Here is a 19,235-nt window from a genome sequence, read left to right as displayed (position 1 = left end):
TAGTCTTATAATTAAAATGTCTAAGCGTTGTAAATGAAGAATGGTATCGGTGATGTTTTTTACAGGAAAGAGAACTGGGAAAGCAGACCTTGTAACAGGTACAGCTATCCGATATGTGAAAATGCTGGTAAGTTATTAATATCTCACTGTTATTCGACTGTGCCACATTGACTGCATTTAATTTTGTTCTTGATTTCCTGGTCACTTAGACTTAAATAACCCTCAAATTGTATTGTCTGTAATAGGCTCGGCGGAGCTTGTCTTAATGCATGGTTGGAACAAAACAAAGGCAGTTGAACTCTGTGAGCAGTTTGACTTGCGCTTACTGAGAATTAGGGATGAAGCGGGATATTACGACACATTGGATGTTCTAAATGCTGCAGGAATAGATTTATGTGGTCTTATAGATGTTTCCATTAATATCACGTCTGGGGAGTTAAAAACGAACTACGAATCAGTTCTGACGCAAAGTACAGCAAGATTTGATGTTTACTACAGCGATGGCGGATCATGCATATTGTTATGTTGGTAAGTTGATATCAAATCGTATTTTAGTGTTAACTACGTTTATCATATGAACTTGCCCGGATCGCCACCTGTGTGACTAGAACTTGCGCAGATAAGAAATCCATTGTACCCCTGTTGTACACCATCAACCGCGGCAGTTTTTTTTGCTCCACTGTACCATTCATTCATGCCCACCGCGCGCCGCTTGCGTGCTCACACCGATCTGTCGTGATCGATGCCGTGCTCTCGTGACATTATTACGAAAAGGTGTTGCAATAAATGCGGATGTAGAAACATAGAAGGCATGTCCAACAAAATTTAGAGTCGCTAAAGCTTTATCTTGTTCCAATGGAGGATGCTGTCGATCGTTTTAATGGCTCCGTAACGCGGCTCCGGTCGACTCGTAAGGCTAAATGTGGACGTCGTACCTGGCGATCATGGTAAACCCGAAAAATACACCTTAACGTAAGTTCAACTGAATAAGTAAGTACTGAAAGTACGGGAAAGCGACATAGAAGGCACAAGCAGCGTAGGGCTGTAGCTAAGGCAAACGCTTTCAAGCTGTAGCTTGAACTGTGCAGTGCAGCGCTATGGATATATTATCGAAAGTTAAGTCGGACAACAGAAGAGAGTTTTCGTCAAGCAACAAAATTTGGAGGTATCTATATGTATCACTGCAAACACCAAAGTCCTTCAGACGTAAACATTGACGACCGCGATCGGGACTGAATCTTTCGGTCTCGCCTAGGTCGTAAACTTGTGATATTTTTAAAAGCCATTGCACCTCTAAGAATGAAAACTACTTCATAAATATATTTGTAAATATTCTAAATAACTCAGAATTCTATGGCTATCCGTCGCTGGCGCGATGAAAACTATGTCCGCCTATAGCCGACTTGCCTTGGCGTCTGGACAGGGCGAGACAAAGTTCACGTAAACGAATCCGTATGTCTGATTGGTGTAGATACCATTCGGCGTATCAAAATTTCAACATGATCGAAATTATGATGAAGTATTTGTAAAACATTTACATATCTCCCGGGCCGCTTTACTTATTAAATTAAAGTGGTCCGGGTAAATAAAACAATGGTGACAAAAATCATGCAATTTGTGACACTAATTTTGATCCATCCACATCAAAAGAAAATAAGAAGACTGTTCATGTGATAAATATATGGTCCCAGAGATGTTTTATGTTTGACGTCATCGTATATTGTTTGTTTTTTTCGCGGAGCCGCAAAACGTCTCGCGTTTTCACTTGAAGTTGTACTGCTCCGCGAAAAGCATTCGTATACGATACCATGGGATTAAAACTCATACATCATACTTAAGACTAAAAGTGCTTTTCTAAAATTAACGATAACTCTCGTTCTCAGTTCAATATGATCTTGGAAGCTGATTCAAATTCGGAAGAAAACAGTCTAACGACGCATACAAAATATAATTTCCAGTTTTTAGTCCTTGCAGGACAACCTTCCATTTGCAACCTTTTCAGCCACATCCCTCTTTCACCTTTCCTTTTGGCCGTTTTTTTCTATTTTATCAACTGTTTCCCTAAAGAGGGCAACCAGCAACTCAAGGGAACGGCAAAGTTTTCGTAACTGAATTTCAAACTTTTAGCAATAGAAGGACCAGTTCTTATCTTTGACATCTGTCTCTTAGGTAACGAAACTGAGTATGCATTGCTATATATTTATATTAACATTGTTATATATTTATATATTTTAGGGATGGAGTATTCGAAAGTACGACATGCGCATCAAAACAACACGTGTTGTGTGAAGAAATCGGTAATGTCATTTCCATTTTGCGAACATACACATAATTCTAACCTTTGTTTGAACCGGAAATATTCCTGTTTTTAACAGTGCTTGCCATCCTTTCTTTGGTTTGCATGCTTCCGCTATCGGAAATATTTTGGAGTATTTTGAATTCAGGAACGAGTAGAGGACGAAAATCACGATGACAACAGCGCAAATATTTAAGCGATAATGTTCCCCCGTACCCGGCCTATAATGGACGAAAGCAAACTTTGCACAACATTATGTACGAGGCGGAGTCGAGTACATGGTGGAGTGCAAAGTTTGTTTGAGTCCATTGTGGGCCAAGAGAGAACATTATTGCTATTATTTTAAGTTTTGGCGATGTCAGTGAATATTTGGGCCACAATGATGGATAATCGGATATATTATCAGTGATAATCTGAGGGTATGACGTAACAAAGATCACTGGTATTGACAAAGCTATAATATAATTCAGGGTGATAGAGGAACAACAGAGTTGAGAAAAGTGCATTATTATCAAATCCATCCTACGATACTTAAAATTACACAACTATGAAGAGATTTATTATCTCCAGGGCCACTGATTGAGTGAGCAAAGTCGCAGCTCTAAGAAATTTTTGAAGATACATTTATCATTACATTTTGCAAATTCTTACTAAAATGAGGCTTCGTAGAAATCTATTCATGCATATATTACTTTCTCGTATTTCAGTACAAATTACGTTCTGCTGAGAAGAGAGAGAGAGAGAGAGAGAGAGAGAGAGAGAGAGAGAGAGAGAGAGAGAGAGAGAGAGCGACGGGGTTGGGCTTTGTTCCAACTTGATGCCTACACATTAATATTAATTCTTCGACCAGTTCATACTATGTTACTCTCGCAAACTATTCAAAGATCATGTTCGTTTGCTACTATATCATCAAATTTATTTCATTGTTTCTGTTTGTTTTGATGGATAATATGTAATAAAGACGATGGAAAAAATAATGTAACCATCAATGTGACAGTTTTGAACTCAACTGAATCAACGAAGATCTCACAGGTAATGAGATTTAATCAAGAAATCGTCAATATTCTTAAGTTGTGAATTTTAGAGGGTGAATTACGGACATAAATACTATATTATGGCCAAATGAGGGAGTCATTGTGATAAAGCCTATTAAATATTTATCGCACACGTCTCTTAAACCTCTATTTGCTTACTTTTCTTATATTAGTTGCTTTATATGTTGTCTAACGTATCGATGTTATTATATGCACCTCTATTTCACGTATGTACTCACCATAGTTACTTTTTATTTGCAGAGACTTAACGATATTGGCATTGACATTTTGAAACCCTTCGAAGTCAATTTCACACTTGATATGACTGTCCAATGGGTTGCAGGTTTGCTTGTTTGTTTTTAATAACATTGTCAGCTATTTTCTCACTTTTGAAAAAAACAGTGAGAAAGATGATAATTGCGCACCTGACTTTACGCCAGCAAATGCATTCTGTTTTACGTTTCAATTACACCCGTAAGAAAATTGTTACTGCTCGAATTTGCTTATAAGCCACGAACAAATCGTCAAACGATATACCTAATATTGACATTCGTAAAGAATTCTTAAAGAATGTTTTTTGTCATTGATAAGGTTATGAGTTCAACAGATATGGGAAACAAGACATATTCTCATAACCAGCTACTTTTATTAAAGGAACAGTTAGATTCAAACGTAATAATTTCATGTTTCCTTCAGGATTATTTACCAAGATACAAAATGTTTTGGATGACATTTTGTTAGATGTCAGTGAAAACGTAAATATCGAAATACAGAGACATGTCACGAAAATCCTCACGACAGTGGTTGATAATGTAACTAACTTCACTTTGAGCAAGATGACAACGGGTGGAGCCGCTGTTGCACTCAAAACCCTTCCCTCGAACTGCACTTGGAAAAGAACACAATAGAGACTCTGACGAATTGCACTTATCTGGTTGGCCCTCATACCGGATTTAGAATTCCTTCAGCCGAACATATCTTTCCACATCTTAGCCATAACGTAACACTGAACAGAGTGGTATGTATATTTTTAAGTTGCTTAACAATGTATGCATAGCTATATTTCCACTTGCATATAATGCTCCTAATGGAGTTTTTCAATTGTGGAGCCCATAAATTAAGCAGAAGACGGAAAATGCTTACGGCCAAGAGAAAAAGACAAGCAGTCAAACAAAGTTCCATATCAGCTGCGACCAGTAGCTGTACTTGATATCAGATGTAAAGAATTAAAAATAGTCAAGAAAACTCTGTTTTATTTACCGGGATGTGATTCTTATTCTTATTATACTTAACCTGCGCACCAGCATTCTGTGAATCTACCTCTCGACTTTGTCGACTATGAAGATGACAACTTTCACATGCCACGCTATTCTAAAAACAAAGTTGTAAATGAGGTGGGAAGGTCACTGCTACAACTATGCAACGGTTTTGATATGCATATTTTAAAAGGTAGAATGTGTGACAATATCGATGGCAATGTAACATGTGCGACTCCTAATGGCTTCAGTGTAGTTGACTATGTCATTATGTCCTTGATCTCCCTTGTCATTTAAATTATTTCAATGTCATACCGAGGGCAGAATCTGACAGTTTTCCTCTCACCTGTCCGTTTTAAATGTCAAACTGTCTCGATCCACAGATTAGAAAACATACCACGGCTGCAGATTCAAATCCTCCATTATACTGCTGGTCAGATCAATGTAGTGTTTCTTTTGGACAAAAACTGACATCAGCTGATGTCCAATTAGTAGTGGCAAACCACAGTTTCTGACGCCATACCCTGCTGTTTTGATGCTCTAAGTTTTAATTTTTAGTATTAAGCCCATTAACACCATTTTGGTAATATGGAGGGGAGTTACTCTTAAAGCTCTTGCAGAGCAGCAGATTTCTTTTAAATTGAAAAAGAATATGTTATTACATTTGATATACAATTGACGAAGGGTATAACATGCGATGAAGGATGAAGACGTGTGCATGTGTCAGCTTATGTGCTCTTGGCAGCTGGGCGGCCTAAGTTGCATGAACAAGTTTTGTAGGAGCCACTGTACTAGACTCCAGAAGGGGGTGGGGGATGGCACAAAAGCCTGCCCGAAATGCTGGGAGCAGCTTCCTCTGTGTAGGGGGTGCAAGTATTGCAGTGAAAAAGTGAAAGCTTGGCAGAGGAAACAAAGCGAGATGATGAGGCAGAGAAAACAGGATATGATAGTTTGAAAGTTTAGGTTGAGTTATGGTGCTTCCTAGCCTTCGACTACATTTGAATTTCATATTAGAGAAACAATTCCTACAAATTATATATTACTTATAAGTATACACATTAGCTATGGCTGATAACATAGGACCTGGTCTGGTGGATGACCTTACCTTCCACCCCACACGTTATATACTATAATGAGATACCTGTGGAGCTGGTGGATGAATGTTGCCGAAAGGCATTGTTTTAGATCTGACCCACAAGCCTTCTTGAACGGTGTACAACCACAGATCAGCAATAGACCTGGGTGCCTAGAGTTCCAGTTGTCGCTGCAGAATCAACCTTAGAAAGATAAACCAGATTGTAACCTAGATAGCTCAGAGCCTGTGTTCCGCAACAGGCAAGAGGTACTCCTGAAGACCAGAGAGATTGATCATGTGCTAGACAAGGTCTTCCCCATTTCCTGGAGAAGTTGTTAAGGTGGATACATAGGGGCTCAAGCTGGGTTGGTGATAGATTCCTCTGACTTAACATCACTCTATACCAGTCCCCGAGAGGCAGCTTTAACATCCCACTACCAACAGCTCTCAGAAAAAAGAAGGCAATAATTATGTTGAAAACAAAGATGACAACTGCCTCTGCTGGACGCGCCACTCAGCTTTGTTTCCTGTAGAGAAGGATCATCAAAGGCTGACCAAATACCCGACAAAGATGCCCTGGACCCAGCCATCAGAGGGGTCAATGCCCCTTCCACCTCTCCCATATAGGTAGGTTGGACAGAGAGGGAGGCCTTAACATAACTGTCTTGGCTGATACAAGGTGTTATTGTCCTTCACATAAGTGGGCAACCCATGGTAATTCCCCAGATCAACGCACTGTTGATTGAAGTGGCTGGGAAATTCCACTACACCAGGGTTAAAGACCTCAACTCGCACCTGAATAACCAGTCAGGGGACACACACTACAGACACTACTGCATATGCTGCCTCCATGGGTACACCAGGCAGGGTCTGCTAGAGGCCATGAGCCTAAGTGCCACAGGATTTGGTAGATAGCCATGAGGGTCGAGATGCCAAAAGAGGGCAAACTAAATCTCACCTTCCAGAACCACCACAAGCAGCTCCCGCCCCTTTGTGATCTACGCTGACTTCGAGGCCCTGATTACTAAGGTGAATGGCCTTGAGCTCAACCCCACGGTCAGTAACACCCAGGTGACCCAGCATCATGAGCCCTGCGGCTACTGCTACATGGTCATGCACTGTGATGGTGTGACAACCCCCGCTAAGGAGACCCATACCCAGCAGAGCATTTCCTCAGAGCTGTCCAAGAAGAAGAGTGCTGGATCAAGGAAATCCTGGCCACTCCCGAAGACTTGCTGATAACCCTAGAGGACTGAAAGGCCTATCGCTCTGCCACTTATGCTGGAAGCCTCTAGACGGAGACTCTGTCTACAACCACTACCACATCATGGGGCAGTATCGTGGGGAGACCCTCAAGGCTTACAACCTCAAGCTACAGCGTAGCCCAAACGCCACAACAATACCGGTCATCATCCACACCTGCAGGGCTATGGCTCCCATCTCCTGATGCACGCCATCTCGAAAGTACAGGGCAGGATCACCTGCATCCCCAATAACACAGAAAATATATCTCCTTCTCAATTGGGCAGCTCAGGTTCATTGACAGTGCCCAGTTTCTGTTGACCTCCTTAGACAAGCTTGTGGTGGCCAACCCACCTGAGGCCTTCTGCATAACAGTGAAATACGAGCCCTGCAAAGAGAGATGCGCCCTCTTGTTCTGCAAAGGCATCTACCCCTATGAGTACATGGATGACTGGGAGTGCTTCACTGAGCCAAAAAGGGGCCTGCCACAGCAAGCTCTCTGGCTCAGGCATCCAAGAGAGCGACTACGCCCATGCTAAAGAAGTCAGGGAGACCTTCGGCTGCCACACCTTGTGAAACTACCATGAACTGTTCAACCACATAGACATTCTTCTGGCAGATGTGATAGAAAGCTTCTGAAACACAAGCCTGCGCCAGTATGGCCTGGGCCCGGCCCACTTCTACACCAGCCCTTGTCTCTCCTGGTGCAGTAGTGGACCGGGTTCAGGTAATACTGGCAGATTTCTGAAAAAGACAGGGGTTGTGCTGGATCTGCTAACCACTACGACCAGCACCTCTTCGTCGAGAAAGGGCTGCGAGGAGGGATCTCAATTGTGACAAAAAGATACGCATGGGCCAACAACCCCGCGGTGGATGGCTACGACCCAGCCAAGCCCAACAGCCATATCCTCTTACTGGATGGCAACAACTTCTATGGCATAACGATGAGCCAGATGCTGCCAATGGGGGCTTCGAATAGGTGGATGACTGACGAGTGCTTGAGGCTTTCATCACCACCCAGCCAGAGGGCGGCTCCTAAAGGCTACATCCTTGAGCGTAGGTCTGGAGTACCCTGTCGAGCTGCATCAAGCTTATAATCATTACCCTCTGGCCGCAGAACGTGTGGTGGTTCAGCAAGAGTGTTCAGCAAGAGTGATTCAGCGAGGGCTCGTCGGAGGAAGGCAAGCACCATGTGACGTTGAAAAGCTGGTCCCCAACCTCTGCAGCAAGGAGCACTACATTCTCCACTACCACAGCCTGCAGCTGTACCTCTCCCAGGGGCTGCGGATGAAGAAGATCCACTGTGCCCTGAAGTTTGTGCAGAGCCCCTGGATGGAGCCTTACATCAGGCTTAACACAGGACCCAGGAAGCGGGCAGCCACCACCTTTGAAAAGGACCTCTACAAGCTGATGAACAACTCTGTCTTCAGGAATACCATGGAGAACCTCTGCAAGAAGGTCAACATGCAGCTTGTCTGTCTCAATTGGATTTCTCCTTTGCCCTATCGCGTCTTTCTCTCTACTTCAAAGGCTTCCTCCTAGCTGGGCAGTTTCTGGGTCAACCTATTGCCACTAGGTGAAGGTGGTCACGTTGAGAATCGCCCTGACAACTGTCATCCAAACCACTTTAGCCATACTTTACGTAAAAGAGTGTTGTCTTTCAGAATAAGGTTTCTCAGATCGAGCACGTCTTTTCGTTGCAATAGCCACAACCAAAGCTGCTAAAAGCTTGAGGACTCTGTTCAAGGTGGTTTTACCATGGTCGGCAATCTCTGTCTTCAGCATTTTTCCACACTAACCAAGTAGAAAATGGTCAACCTTGCCAGCAAAGCCCCTTCGTACAAAGTGATTACAAGAGTCTTAGTGCCTATTGCACCATACATATGTAAATATAAAATTGAAAGGTGGCGTCCATAAATTATTACATTTAGCATTTTGTTAAGAGATTGCCATGGAGCAGGAACAAGAGGAAGAGAAGGAGCAAGAGGTCCCTAGTGGCCTGCTGCCTCTGCCACTGCCAGTGGGCAGGCTGGAGGACAAGCATGCTTACGTTTTGAGTAGTACAAGCCTAGGACTCTCAAAGTTATCTGGCCACCCGCCCTAGGAGAATATAAGAATCATTTTACCAAGTTTGAGAGCATAGAGCCACAGAGATGCCACACCAACCCTGTGGATAGCTTTCTCCACTTTCTCTTGCTTTTTCTGCCAGCTGATCCTGGCCTACTTCTTCCCCGATTCCACTCGACCAGGGCTCTTCTCTTTCTAAAGTAGTGTCATCTTCTTCATCTTCACTGTGTCCGATCGCTCCACTGCCAGTGTTTCCACTGTCTGCACTTTGGGGGATTGGCGGCCTCCACTACACTTTCCGGCGAGGCCATCCCCGTCTATGTGTAGTCCCCGGATTCTTTGGCCCCTGTGTTTATGTCGACGTGTTTGGCCGTGATCAGCCCTGCGCTGACAACATCGAGAACGGGCCCCCAAGTGTAAGCTAAGGGTCCCAAGCTTATTCATCTCACTCCTGACAAGGAAATCGGCATTCAGATCCTTCATGCTGTCAATTGGCAGCAAGCAGCCAAGGCCCTTACTAGCCAAAGAAACGAGGTTCTTGACGATGTTCCCGCTTACACGGGCGTTGAACGCTGTGTCGTAGATGACGTAGTGTTTGCTGATGAGCTCAGGCTCCATTTTCTCGACAGCCTCTGAGGTGAAAGGCTTGTGAAGTGAATCATTGCTCTGGCTGGCTGCCACCACACAGCAGGCGCTGTCTTTTCTTTTCTATGGGTCCTCCTCTTCCCTTCCAGAGGTGGAGGCCACTTGGTAGCCTACGTCCTTCAACATGATTATATTCAATATTATTGTGTGGTTGCAGTAGTGTTTCTACCCAAAGCAGCTGAGAAGGAGCAGTGCACCAGAAGGGCCACTGCATAGAGAGGGTCCATCTCTACAGCTTGTGCTTATGCTTAACTTATTATAAACTCTGTAGGGTCGAATGAACATGGGGTTCTCTGCAAAAGAGTGCAGCTCGTCAAGCAGGGATAGGACATCACCATTTTTTCCCATTTGGCTTTGGGAGTATGGGTCCATAGTATCTCATGCACGCCTTTAGTTTCTCCTTTTGAGTGAGTTTGTGGGTTGGAGAGATCAGAAGAGCCACCATCGGCATGCCACCTCTCCTACAAAGGCTTCCAGCGCAAGTGCCACAGCAGAGCACAACAGGGTGGATATTAAGCACGATTAAGCTCAAGCTCATCCCAGTAGACGTCAAATACTCATGCATGCCTACTCAAGCATACTCATGCATGCCTTTAGGTTCTCCTTTTGAGTGAGTTTGTGAGCTAGAGAGATCAGAAGAGCCACCATCGGCATGCCCACCTGTCCTACAAAGGCTTCCAGCACAAGTACCACGGCAGAGCACAACTTCTGAAGGATGAATGAAGACACAATTTTTTATCGTATGTGAATTCTTTCTACGATATTTAAACGGCATAGCAATGGACAGTTATTGACGGCACATGATTTCAATGCTGGACTAAAAACTAAGTAGAGCTTTGTAATTGGCCTGTGCATATAAAAGCATTTTATTTTGCTATTTTTGTAAATAATTAATCTTAATTGTAACGACCTCAGGAATATCCACCGGCGCTGATGAAAAGAAGCACATCACTAAGTACAACAATTCTAGTTATTAAAGCAATAGCACTACAGTTTCTGTGATACTTTGATCTACTGAGACGTTGTTTTTTCAATTCAGATATTCCGCTTGGGACCTGAGTGGCATCAAATTTTCAATACATCAGACCAATTTACAACCGACATATTGAGTTTGTCGTTTAGCAGCGAAGACGGCCAAGAGATCAAAGGTAGGTTTGGTATCAAAACTTGATCAAACTGAAACTACATACAACAATCTAACATTTGAAGATCTATGTACGTCATTGTTTGTCGGACCATGTTGTAGATATATTTATATCTCTCTACAAAATCAGCATGTGAACTGTGTGCTCTTGAATATCGAATAAGCTGGTAAATGTACACCCATAAGATGGTGAGAGTGGAATATATTACTAATGAGGTGCGGGAAATTGATGATACTGAAGTTGAAATCATCTCTTCTTGTCATATAGCCTTGTAGAAATGTGACTATTTGAGTCAAATTCAAGGAACTATCGACATATAAAGCAGAAGAGGCCGTTTCTGTAGTTTCTTTAACCTCCAATTCTGGAACATGTATCATAGCGAGATAGTCACTGAATTTTGAGTTATTCATTGAAACAAAATCGTCTATGTATCTAAATGTAAGGTTGAAAGTTCTTGCCACATAGATCGTTTTCTGTTAAATTACACTAAGAAATATGACCAAAGACTACATATGGCCAAATGTTGAGAAGCATCAATCTAGGCGATGTGCAGACACCAAGAGCAATATAAATTAAGTTGAATTTAACCATATATGCTGCTGAAGATAACATTTCCTTAGCTACTACAATTCGTTGAGAATGACTTCAAAGTGGGAGAAATACGCGGGCTTGATTCATATTTAAAATCTGAATCTCCTCTTGCATGCTGACACTACTCTCTTTTGTTCCGAAAAATTAGCTTGTGAATATTTACTATATGAAAATAAAAGCATCTTTATGTTCAATGCAAGACTTTAGATCACGACATTCCTTGCATTGTTTGCTCAAAAATTAACACATAGCGACGAAGAAACGCATGTCACGCGAATTCACTTAGAGTGGCAATCAACCCACTGTCTACTAAGTATAGGTAGATATTACATAGTGATTGATCCATAACAACAAAAATAATAGGATGCGAGGTCGTGAGCAGGTCGCAACAATGTGCAACTAGCGTCACCATGAAAGTGGTCAATTAAATCGTCTCTTCATCATAGGAAACTATAATATATTTCCGCATTATGTGATAATTGCTGTCACTGGCAAATTGTATGGGAATCTTCATGATAATAGCTTTAACAAAGGATCTTTGCAGCTAAACGTGCCCTTTAGACCACCACACAATAGAAAGATTAATTTCTGAAACCTTTCTTGGTCACGAAATGCCAAGTATCTTGTGTAGGTCCTAGATATGTACCTACAACGTACATCATCAGGGTGATGTTTATTAGCTAGATTTCATCCTTTTATTTTCCTACATCCTACTTCACTTTTGCTTCTTAATTTGCACCGATTTCAGTACAAAATTCAACACAAGACATAGAGGTGTGGCTCGGCAATCTTCAAACTCCATTAAATGAAACGTTTGTTATGGGGCAATACGTTAAAGCTGACGCTGTCACCCATTACGTGTTTCAGATTAGGGTAAGTCCCTCAGATTCTTACATATTTTACTATTATTATACATTCGTTTCTACCCTATATATGTCAGCCTACCATGCTTCAAGAGTATATCAGTGGACAAGATTTCAAAAGACTTATTTATTTTTTGCCGACACAATTTTTATATTTGTCTTCATTATGTTCACGGATTTGAACAACATTTTGGAAAGTCAGAAATTACTCTCTTGTCAATATACCTCCCATTGTATGTATAAACGTTTTTTTTAAGAAATCTGTCTCAGGAACAGGTATTTTGAAAGTGCATTGTATGTTGAACATTGCAGGCGTTTAAAACCCTTTCAAGCCATTCAAATAATGCTGGCCACGTCTTCGCCTGTCTTTGAGAACACCACGGCATATATGTCAACAGAATTTCCAAGAATCTCAGTGTTCGTAGTGATTTCCAATCATCGAGTGACGTAATTATCTTTAACGGAAGCTTTGCTAGTATCTTCCTGCCAGAAGAAAAGGTCACCAAGGCCGGGAGTTTCTATGTAACCTTTGACCTAGTGTACAGTACGTTTTAATGCACTAGTTAGCTCCTTCTTAGATCTCTCTCTCTCTCTCTCTCTCTCTCTCTCTCTCTCTCTCTCTCTCTCTCTCTCTCTCGCTCACACACACACACACACACACACACACACACACACACACACACAATTGTTGATGCATTGACGTTTTAAAAAGCAAGTTAGGAGTTAACCTATACATATTAGCTTCAAATGAAATTGCCCTGGTACTTGGATTTATTTTTCTCAAGGTGTGAAAGAACACGGTAATGAGTTTTCCATTTGTATAAATGAACTTCAGGGTGTTTAAAATTCAGTATAAATGATCGTAATGAGCCTCATTTTTTTCTTAAATGGAGGCAGTCGTCGGAACTGCGCCTCTGCAACTTTCTTGTTTACGAGCAATACATTTTATGCACGATATCTAGATGCATCAAGTCAACGTAGTGGCAACATTTGAATTTTACGATGTTTTAACCTTCATTAATCGCCAACGTACCCTAGATAGAGTGTTTACATCGGTCCCTGTTAGCTTTTGAGTAGAGTTCTGACGGCTGCCTCCCTTTGAGAGATGGATTTACGAAAAAACGCAAAGAAACTTAACATTGAAAAGATTCTTTATTTCCAAATGAGAAGATACGTAAAGGTCACTGTATGAAGAACATTAAAACGGCAAGCGCAGGTCACACCATTTGAATTCCATCATAAAATGACATGTGTCTATTTATAAAGCATGTCGTGTTTCTCCTATGGATTATTATCAATTAACTGTTCAACTCCATCGCAAACATCACGAATTTTGGAAAGATATCATATCTGTGTTTCACGTTTTATCTTGAGGTCATGGAGTTGAGTTCAGAGTATCAACCACTCAGCACAGATGCAGTTATTCTGGTGACAACAATACAACTGGCAAAATGATGGATGCAAGGTACGATTTTCATATTTTCGGTGAACTCTACCCATTTTCTTGCTTATCCAACATCTCTTGTAAAACGAGCCTACACAAGCCATACGTGATGGACAAGGCCAGGCAACAAGGAACTCTCTGTGTATTTCAAAGGCGCCATTAAAATCGCTATTTAGAACCCCCAGACAACATGTTGAAAAGGTTTTGCCTGTTTAATTGCTCAAAGAACGACACGTACATGTTGTCTGCATGTGTCATTTCACCATCCTAACAACTTGTATTCTTGCAAATTATATTGCAAAACATCATCAGTGTTGTTTCAAAAATAATTGTCTTTACAACTGTTACTGTTAGTGTGAAATTCTCTATGTCTTACTTTTATAAGAAAATCAGACGCATGTGTTCAACTTGTCTTTCAGGTATCTCCGAAGTCCAACGTTAATTCCACGTTGTGTTTGTGCAATCACCTAACCACGTTTACCGCCGCGTAATATGGAGTTCGTGTATATTCTATTGTTGGGGTCAGGGACAAGTATAAGACCCTTCGAAACAACGAATTCCCATCAAAATTCGAAAACCACGTTAATAATAATAATAATAATAATAATAATAATAATAATAATAATGGGTTCTTATATAGCGCACATATCCACAAGTACATGTGCTCAAGGCGCTTTACAATTATTATTACCCCTGGTCACTGGACCTAATATGATACCACTCAACTCCCTGGGGAGCAAACTACAGCTCACATGTGCAGCCAATAAGCGCAGCAGAGCTAAACACACATATTACAACCACTGTCCTACCAGGTACCCATCACTCCTGGGTGGGAAGAAGCAATGAGGAATAAAGTGCCTTGCTCAAGGACACAACACCATGGCCATGCCGGGGCTCGAACTCACCATCCTGTGATCATGAGTCCACTGCTCTAGCCACTGGCCCATGATGCCTCCTGTTGAATTAAATAGTTTCTGACAGCATAGAAATAAGCTGATACGGTAATTGGTATTTGTCATTATTGTTAATATAATGATCGCGTAACCGTTCATTTTAATTGTTTCTGGAAATTCGCATATTTTTAATCTTCGCCGTACAAACGCTGCAGCATTCCCGGTTTCTGCTATTGTAATTGACAACATCCTGAACTCCAGAAACTCCAGATAGTGTTCAAGTGTTTAATTTCTGAATATTGTCGGTTATTGAAACTGATCTCGAACCTTGAGCAAAAACGTTATATATACACATAAAAGGATTAATATTTATAGAAAAGCTTTTGTTTAATGTTCATAGTTGCTTGGGAATTTACTCATTTGCAAAACCATTCTAATATTAGGCTATGTATCAAAGCTAGAAAAATAATTCAATTTGTTAGTCGTCTCAGATTAAATGCACTGAATTTGATCGACCTTCTGAGTTCCATTGTATTTACTGAGATTTAGTTCAACTTCAAGTTTGATGAGTATGTCTTGTGATTATTATATCATTTCTATATTCACTGAATTTATGTAAGAACTTAAATGTGTCTGAATACGATAAATAGTTACAGATGCGATGTATGTTCCACTTTGAGTTATATTTGTGCTTAAAGGTTGATAAGAATGTGACAATTATTTTAAATTCATTTATCACATAAGTGTCAATACTGAAGGTCAATATTATAAGAAAGTTTTCAAACGTCAAAGTTAGTCTTGCTTTCACCAACAAGAATTGTTTTTTACTGATATTAGTGATTTTACGAGATTTAAAATATTTCAAGAATATTGATTTTCACCATCATTTTTACATATCTCAAAGTGTCAAAGTATGCAGATGTCATCATGGGAAATTACAGTGTACGTTGCTTATATTATTTTTTTTTTTTTGTTCTTGAAGTAATTAATGTAATTACTTAAATATGTATCGTTGATAAAAATTTCGCAATCAAAATATTTTAGTAACCGTAAGGTAGATTATCGCTGATAAAAACGAAATGTTTTTCAGGAGAAACTTCTGAATACTGTAGTGCGATGAGACAGATTATTGCTGAGAAAACGTTCATGTCTTTCAGAAGAAGACCATCTATTGACAATGACTTATTACCAAGCAGTGATTAAGGTTCTAAGACAAGAAATTTGACCTTTTAATCTAACAATTCTCTAACGGTTAATAAGCTCAGAACCCTGTAAAGTATACATTTTCTGAGGCCTAGATATACGGGAACATTTTGGTAACCACAGTGTCTCCATTGTTTACATAACTATCACGTGACACGGTAATTTGCATAACCTTTCAAAAATCGGTTTTCCCTATGTTTTGTCTCAATACTTCAAAATATCTGACTCAAACTTGCTGGAATGCAAGCTGTCACAACGCTCTTCCAAAGTGTGTCTCAGATTTTTTATATCTTGCTTAGTTTTTTTGGAGCACAATTTTAAAGAAATCAACTATGCTTAAATTCACTGCTCTGGAAGTTTTTCTGGCATAAAAACTGTTGTAGAAGGTTTAAAAAAATTCTGAGACACACTTTTGAAGACCCTTCAGAAAGCTTACACTCACACAAATTTTAGCCACATATCTCAAAGCATTGAAACAAACACAGGGAAAACCGATTTTTGAAAGGTTATGCAAATTACCTGTCACGTGATAGTTATGTAAACAATGGTGACACTATGGTAACCAAACTGTTCCCCTATATGTAGGCTTTCCGAAAATATACAATTTACGGGGGTTCTGAGCTAATTAAACACTAGAGAATTGTTGGTTTAAAATGGTCAATTTCTTGTCTTGGAACCTTAAGCTAACATATCATTGATTCAAAGACAGCAAATGTTAGAAAGACACGATTTTCATTTCATTTTGTATATTCCGATTTATTCCATAAAACTTTAATGATTATGAACATTTTGAGATTATGCACTGTGTACATTTTACCCAGTAAATAAACACCTATGATATTACAGCCACGATTTTGTGTCCTTTAAGCACAGTGTTTCAATACATTTTATTATCAGTCAGAATAGTCGATATGTGTTTCAGAAGCGACATTTCATGCATGGTTGGAAAACTCGCATATGTGTACTGCTCAATTCATTATGAAAAGCGGAATATTTAAGTCCCATAACAATCTCATGATGATATTTTCATAGCCAACGAGTGGCACGGATATTTCATCATTTGTGTCATGCTACATGGTGTGGCTAGAACCATGTGAATAGAGGATGCGGGATGTATTGGTATTAAATATTTCATTGCAAAAGGTCCGAAGAGACCCCGCCAAACTGCTCTGAAGAACAAAAATGCAGCTTGTCACAACTGCTAAGTCTATAAAGCTATTTCTCTGTGTGCTGAATATCTGTATCTATCCGTTTCTTTATATATATTGTAAGATAAAATTTCTGATCGTCGTTTGTGGTGACAGTGGCTTTGTACATTTCTGAGGAGGTGATGCAGTTTCCTGAAAATGGACAATAGTCTGTGTTGCGGCAGTTGCACAACTTTGTGTGTTCCTTTTCTTGATGTAATAGTTGGTTTGACGGACGGATATTTAACATCATTAATTGTTGACACACAAAAAATGTATCGGCTGGACATGGCCGGTCGAGTCGTTGATAACGCTTGACTGACGAGTTTGTGTGAATTTAATGCTCACCCTAGGTCGTTTGTGTGCACATGTCACCCCACTAAAACTCCCAGAAGTTAAATATGTTCTGTTCTCATTTGGGAACTTCCAGCCAGTCAATCGGCGCTGTGCAATTAAACAAGCTGTTCTGCTCATCTTTGCGAGTCTGTTTCTTGACAGTAATACCATATCAGTGAAGAGACTCGTTAATCGAATTCTACGAAAAGTTCTCATTACAAAGCAAGGAAAACAAAAAACACGATTGGAACGTAATTTTGGATTATTTGATGGTGAAGAAATGTCGATTTAGTGTTAATGTAACCTTATCTACTTTTCTTTTTAAGTTAAACACTTGTTTTTATGAGGAATTTGTAATATTGCAACATTCAGCTATAGGGCACGTAACACCTGAAATTTAAAAACAATGAAGATCCAATTATCCCGAATAGAATAGAATTGGTTCTGAAATTTTGGCAAACCATAAGTCATTCATGGATAATTTTAATATTACAACAAAGGATGACCATAATAAGTTGCCTAGCTTATACTGGATACCAAAGCTCCACAAAACACCTTACAAAGCTAGGTTTATCGCAGGATCTTCAAAATGTTCAACAACAGAGTTATCGAAGATACTGACTTCTGTTCTTTGTACTGTTAAACGGGGACTTCAGGCATACTGTGATGTTGTCTTTTCTCGGAGTGGTATAAATCAAATGTGGATATTAAAAAATTCGAAGGAACTCTTGGAAAATTTGAAATCAAGATCTGTTTCAAAAATAACATCTATTAAAACTTTCGATTTTTCCACATTGTATACCACAATACCACATAATAAATTGAAAGAACGCTTGAAAAACATCATCAACCAAGCGTTTTTCTACAAAAACGGTTCACGCCGTTACAAATATGTGGTATTAGGGTATAATTCTACATATTTTGTTAAAAATAATACTAATGCTAAAGTGTTTTATACCGAGAAAGACATTATCAGTATGCTTGATTTCCTCATTGACAACATATTTGTTGAATTTGGAGGACACATTTTCCAACAGTGTATAGGAATTCCTATGGGCACTAACTGTGCTCCCTTACTTGCCGACTTATTTCTGTTCTCATACGAGGCAGAATTTATCCAGAACCTTATCAAGCAGAAAAAGGTCTCTGTAGCTCGAACTTTCAACCTTACATTTAGATACATAGACGATGTTATTTCATTGAATAACTCTGAATTCAGTAAATATCTTGCTATGATTTATCCTCCAGAATTGGAGATTAAAGAAACTACTGAAGCGGCCTCTTCTGCTTCATATCTGGACATTTTACTTAAAGTTGACTCTAATGGTCACCTTTCTACTAGGCTATATGACAAGAGAGATTATTTCAACTTTAGTATCATCAATTTTCCACACCTCATAAGTAATATTCCACTCTCACCAGCTTGTGGGGTATACATTTCCCAGCTTATTCGATATGCTAGAGCATGCAGTTCATATGGTGATTTTGTAGAGAGACATGGCCATCTCTCTTACAAACTGTTAAATCAAGGTTACACCAGAGCAAGACTTGTCTCTACATTCAAACGCTTTTTGGCAGGTATCGCAAGCTGGTAGATAAATACAATATCTCTCTTCGACAAATGATCACTGATGGCATCGGTGACATTGGGCCTTAGTTAGTGACCATTACCTATCTGACTTATAGATTGATATATGGCGGGTGCCACATGTGGGGCAGGATGCGCTTACTATTTTCGAAACACCTGACATCACTTCTTGGTCTTCTGGCCAGAGGTCCATATATCTTTCTTTCATGAATATGACTTTATTTGTGTACTGTCTATTTAATGTCTGTTCTATGCTGTTTTTGTGGCTATGTTTACAACTATTGTCTTACGAATTCTGACCTACTGTCATTGGATTATGGATTGGTATGATTGCAATTATTTTCCAATAGTTTTAACAGTTGTCCTTGGC

At 40.0% G+C, this 19,235-nt stretch overlaps 1 protein-coding gene and 1 long non-coding RNA gene across 2 annotated transcripts; both read left to right on the top strand.

The window, feature by feature from the left end:
• The first annotated feature begins 33 nt into the window (after positions 1–33).
• On the top strand, positions 34–12,352 carry LOC139127879 (uncharacterized). The gene is made up of 8 exons (XM_070693738.1): positions 34–127; positions 246–528; positions 2,236–2,297; positions 3,258–3,328; positions 3,592–3,673; positions 4,027–4,348; positions 10,655–10,763; positions 12,100–12,352. Exons 1-6 carry the CDS (start codon positions 34–36, stop codon positions 4,236–4,238), a joined length of 804 nt encoding a protein of 267 aa, XP_070549839.1. The 3' UTR covers positions 4,239–4,348; positions 10,655–10,763; positions 12,100–12,352.
• Positions 12,353–12,536: 184 nt separating this feature from the next.
• On the top strand, positions 12,537–14,215 carry LOC139125143 (uncharacterized). Its single transcript, XR_011550152.1, has 3 exons — positions 12,537–12,758; positions 13,589–13,679; positions 14,078–14,215. It is a non-coding gene; the product is annotated as an uncharacterized lncRNA (long non-coding RNA).
• The last annotated feature ends 5,020 nt before the right edge of the window (positions 14,216–19,235 follow it).

Source organism: Ptychodera flava, chromosome 3 (assembly GCF_041260155.1).
Source record: "Ptychodera flava strain L36383 chromosome 3, AS_Pfla_20210202, whole genome shotgun sequence".
In the NCBI taxonomy this organism is placed as follows: Eukaryota; Metazoa; Hemichordata; class Enteropneusta; family Ptychoderidae; genus Ptychodera; species Ptychodera flava.
The sequence above is the reverse complement of the archived record's forward strand: the minus strand, read 5'-3'. Positions and strand labels throughout refer to the sequence as shown.

Bases quoted from the DNA above. Each gene is read 5' to 3' on its own strand.
- LOC139127879 (XM_070693738.1), top strand. From the start codon at position 34: ATGAAGAATGGTATCGGTGATGTTTTTTACAGGAAAGAGAACTGGGAA. The intron at 128-245 runs GTAAGTTATTAA...TGTCTGTAATAG, and splicing joins TCCGATATGTGAAAATGCTG to GCTCGGCGGAGCTTGTCTTA. The intron at 3,674-4,026 runs GTTTGCTTGTTT...TGTTTCCTTCAG, and splicing joins GACTGTCCAATGGGTTGCAG to GATTATTTACCAAGATACAA.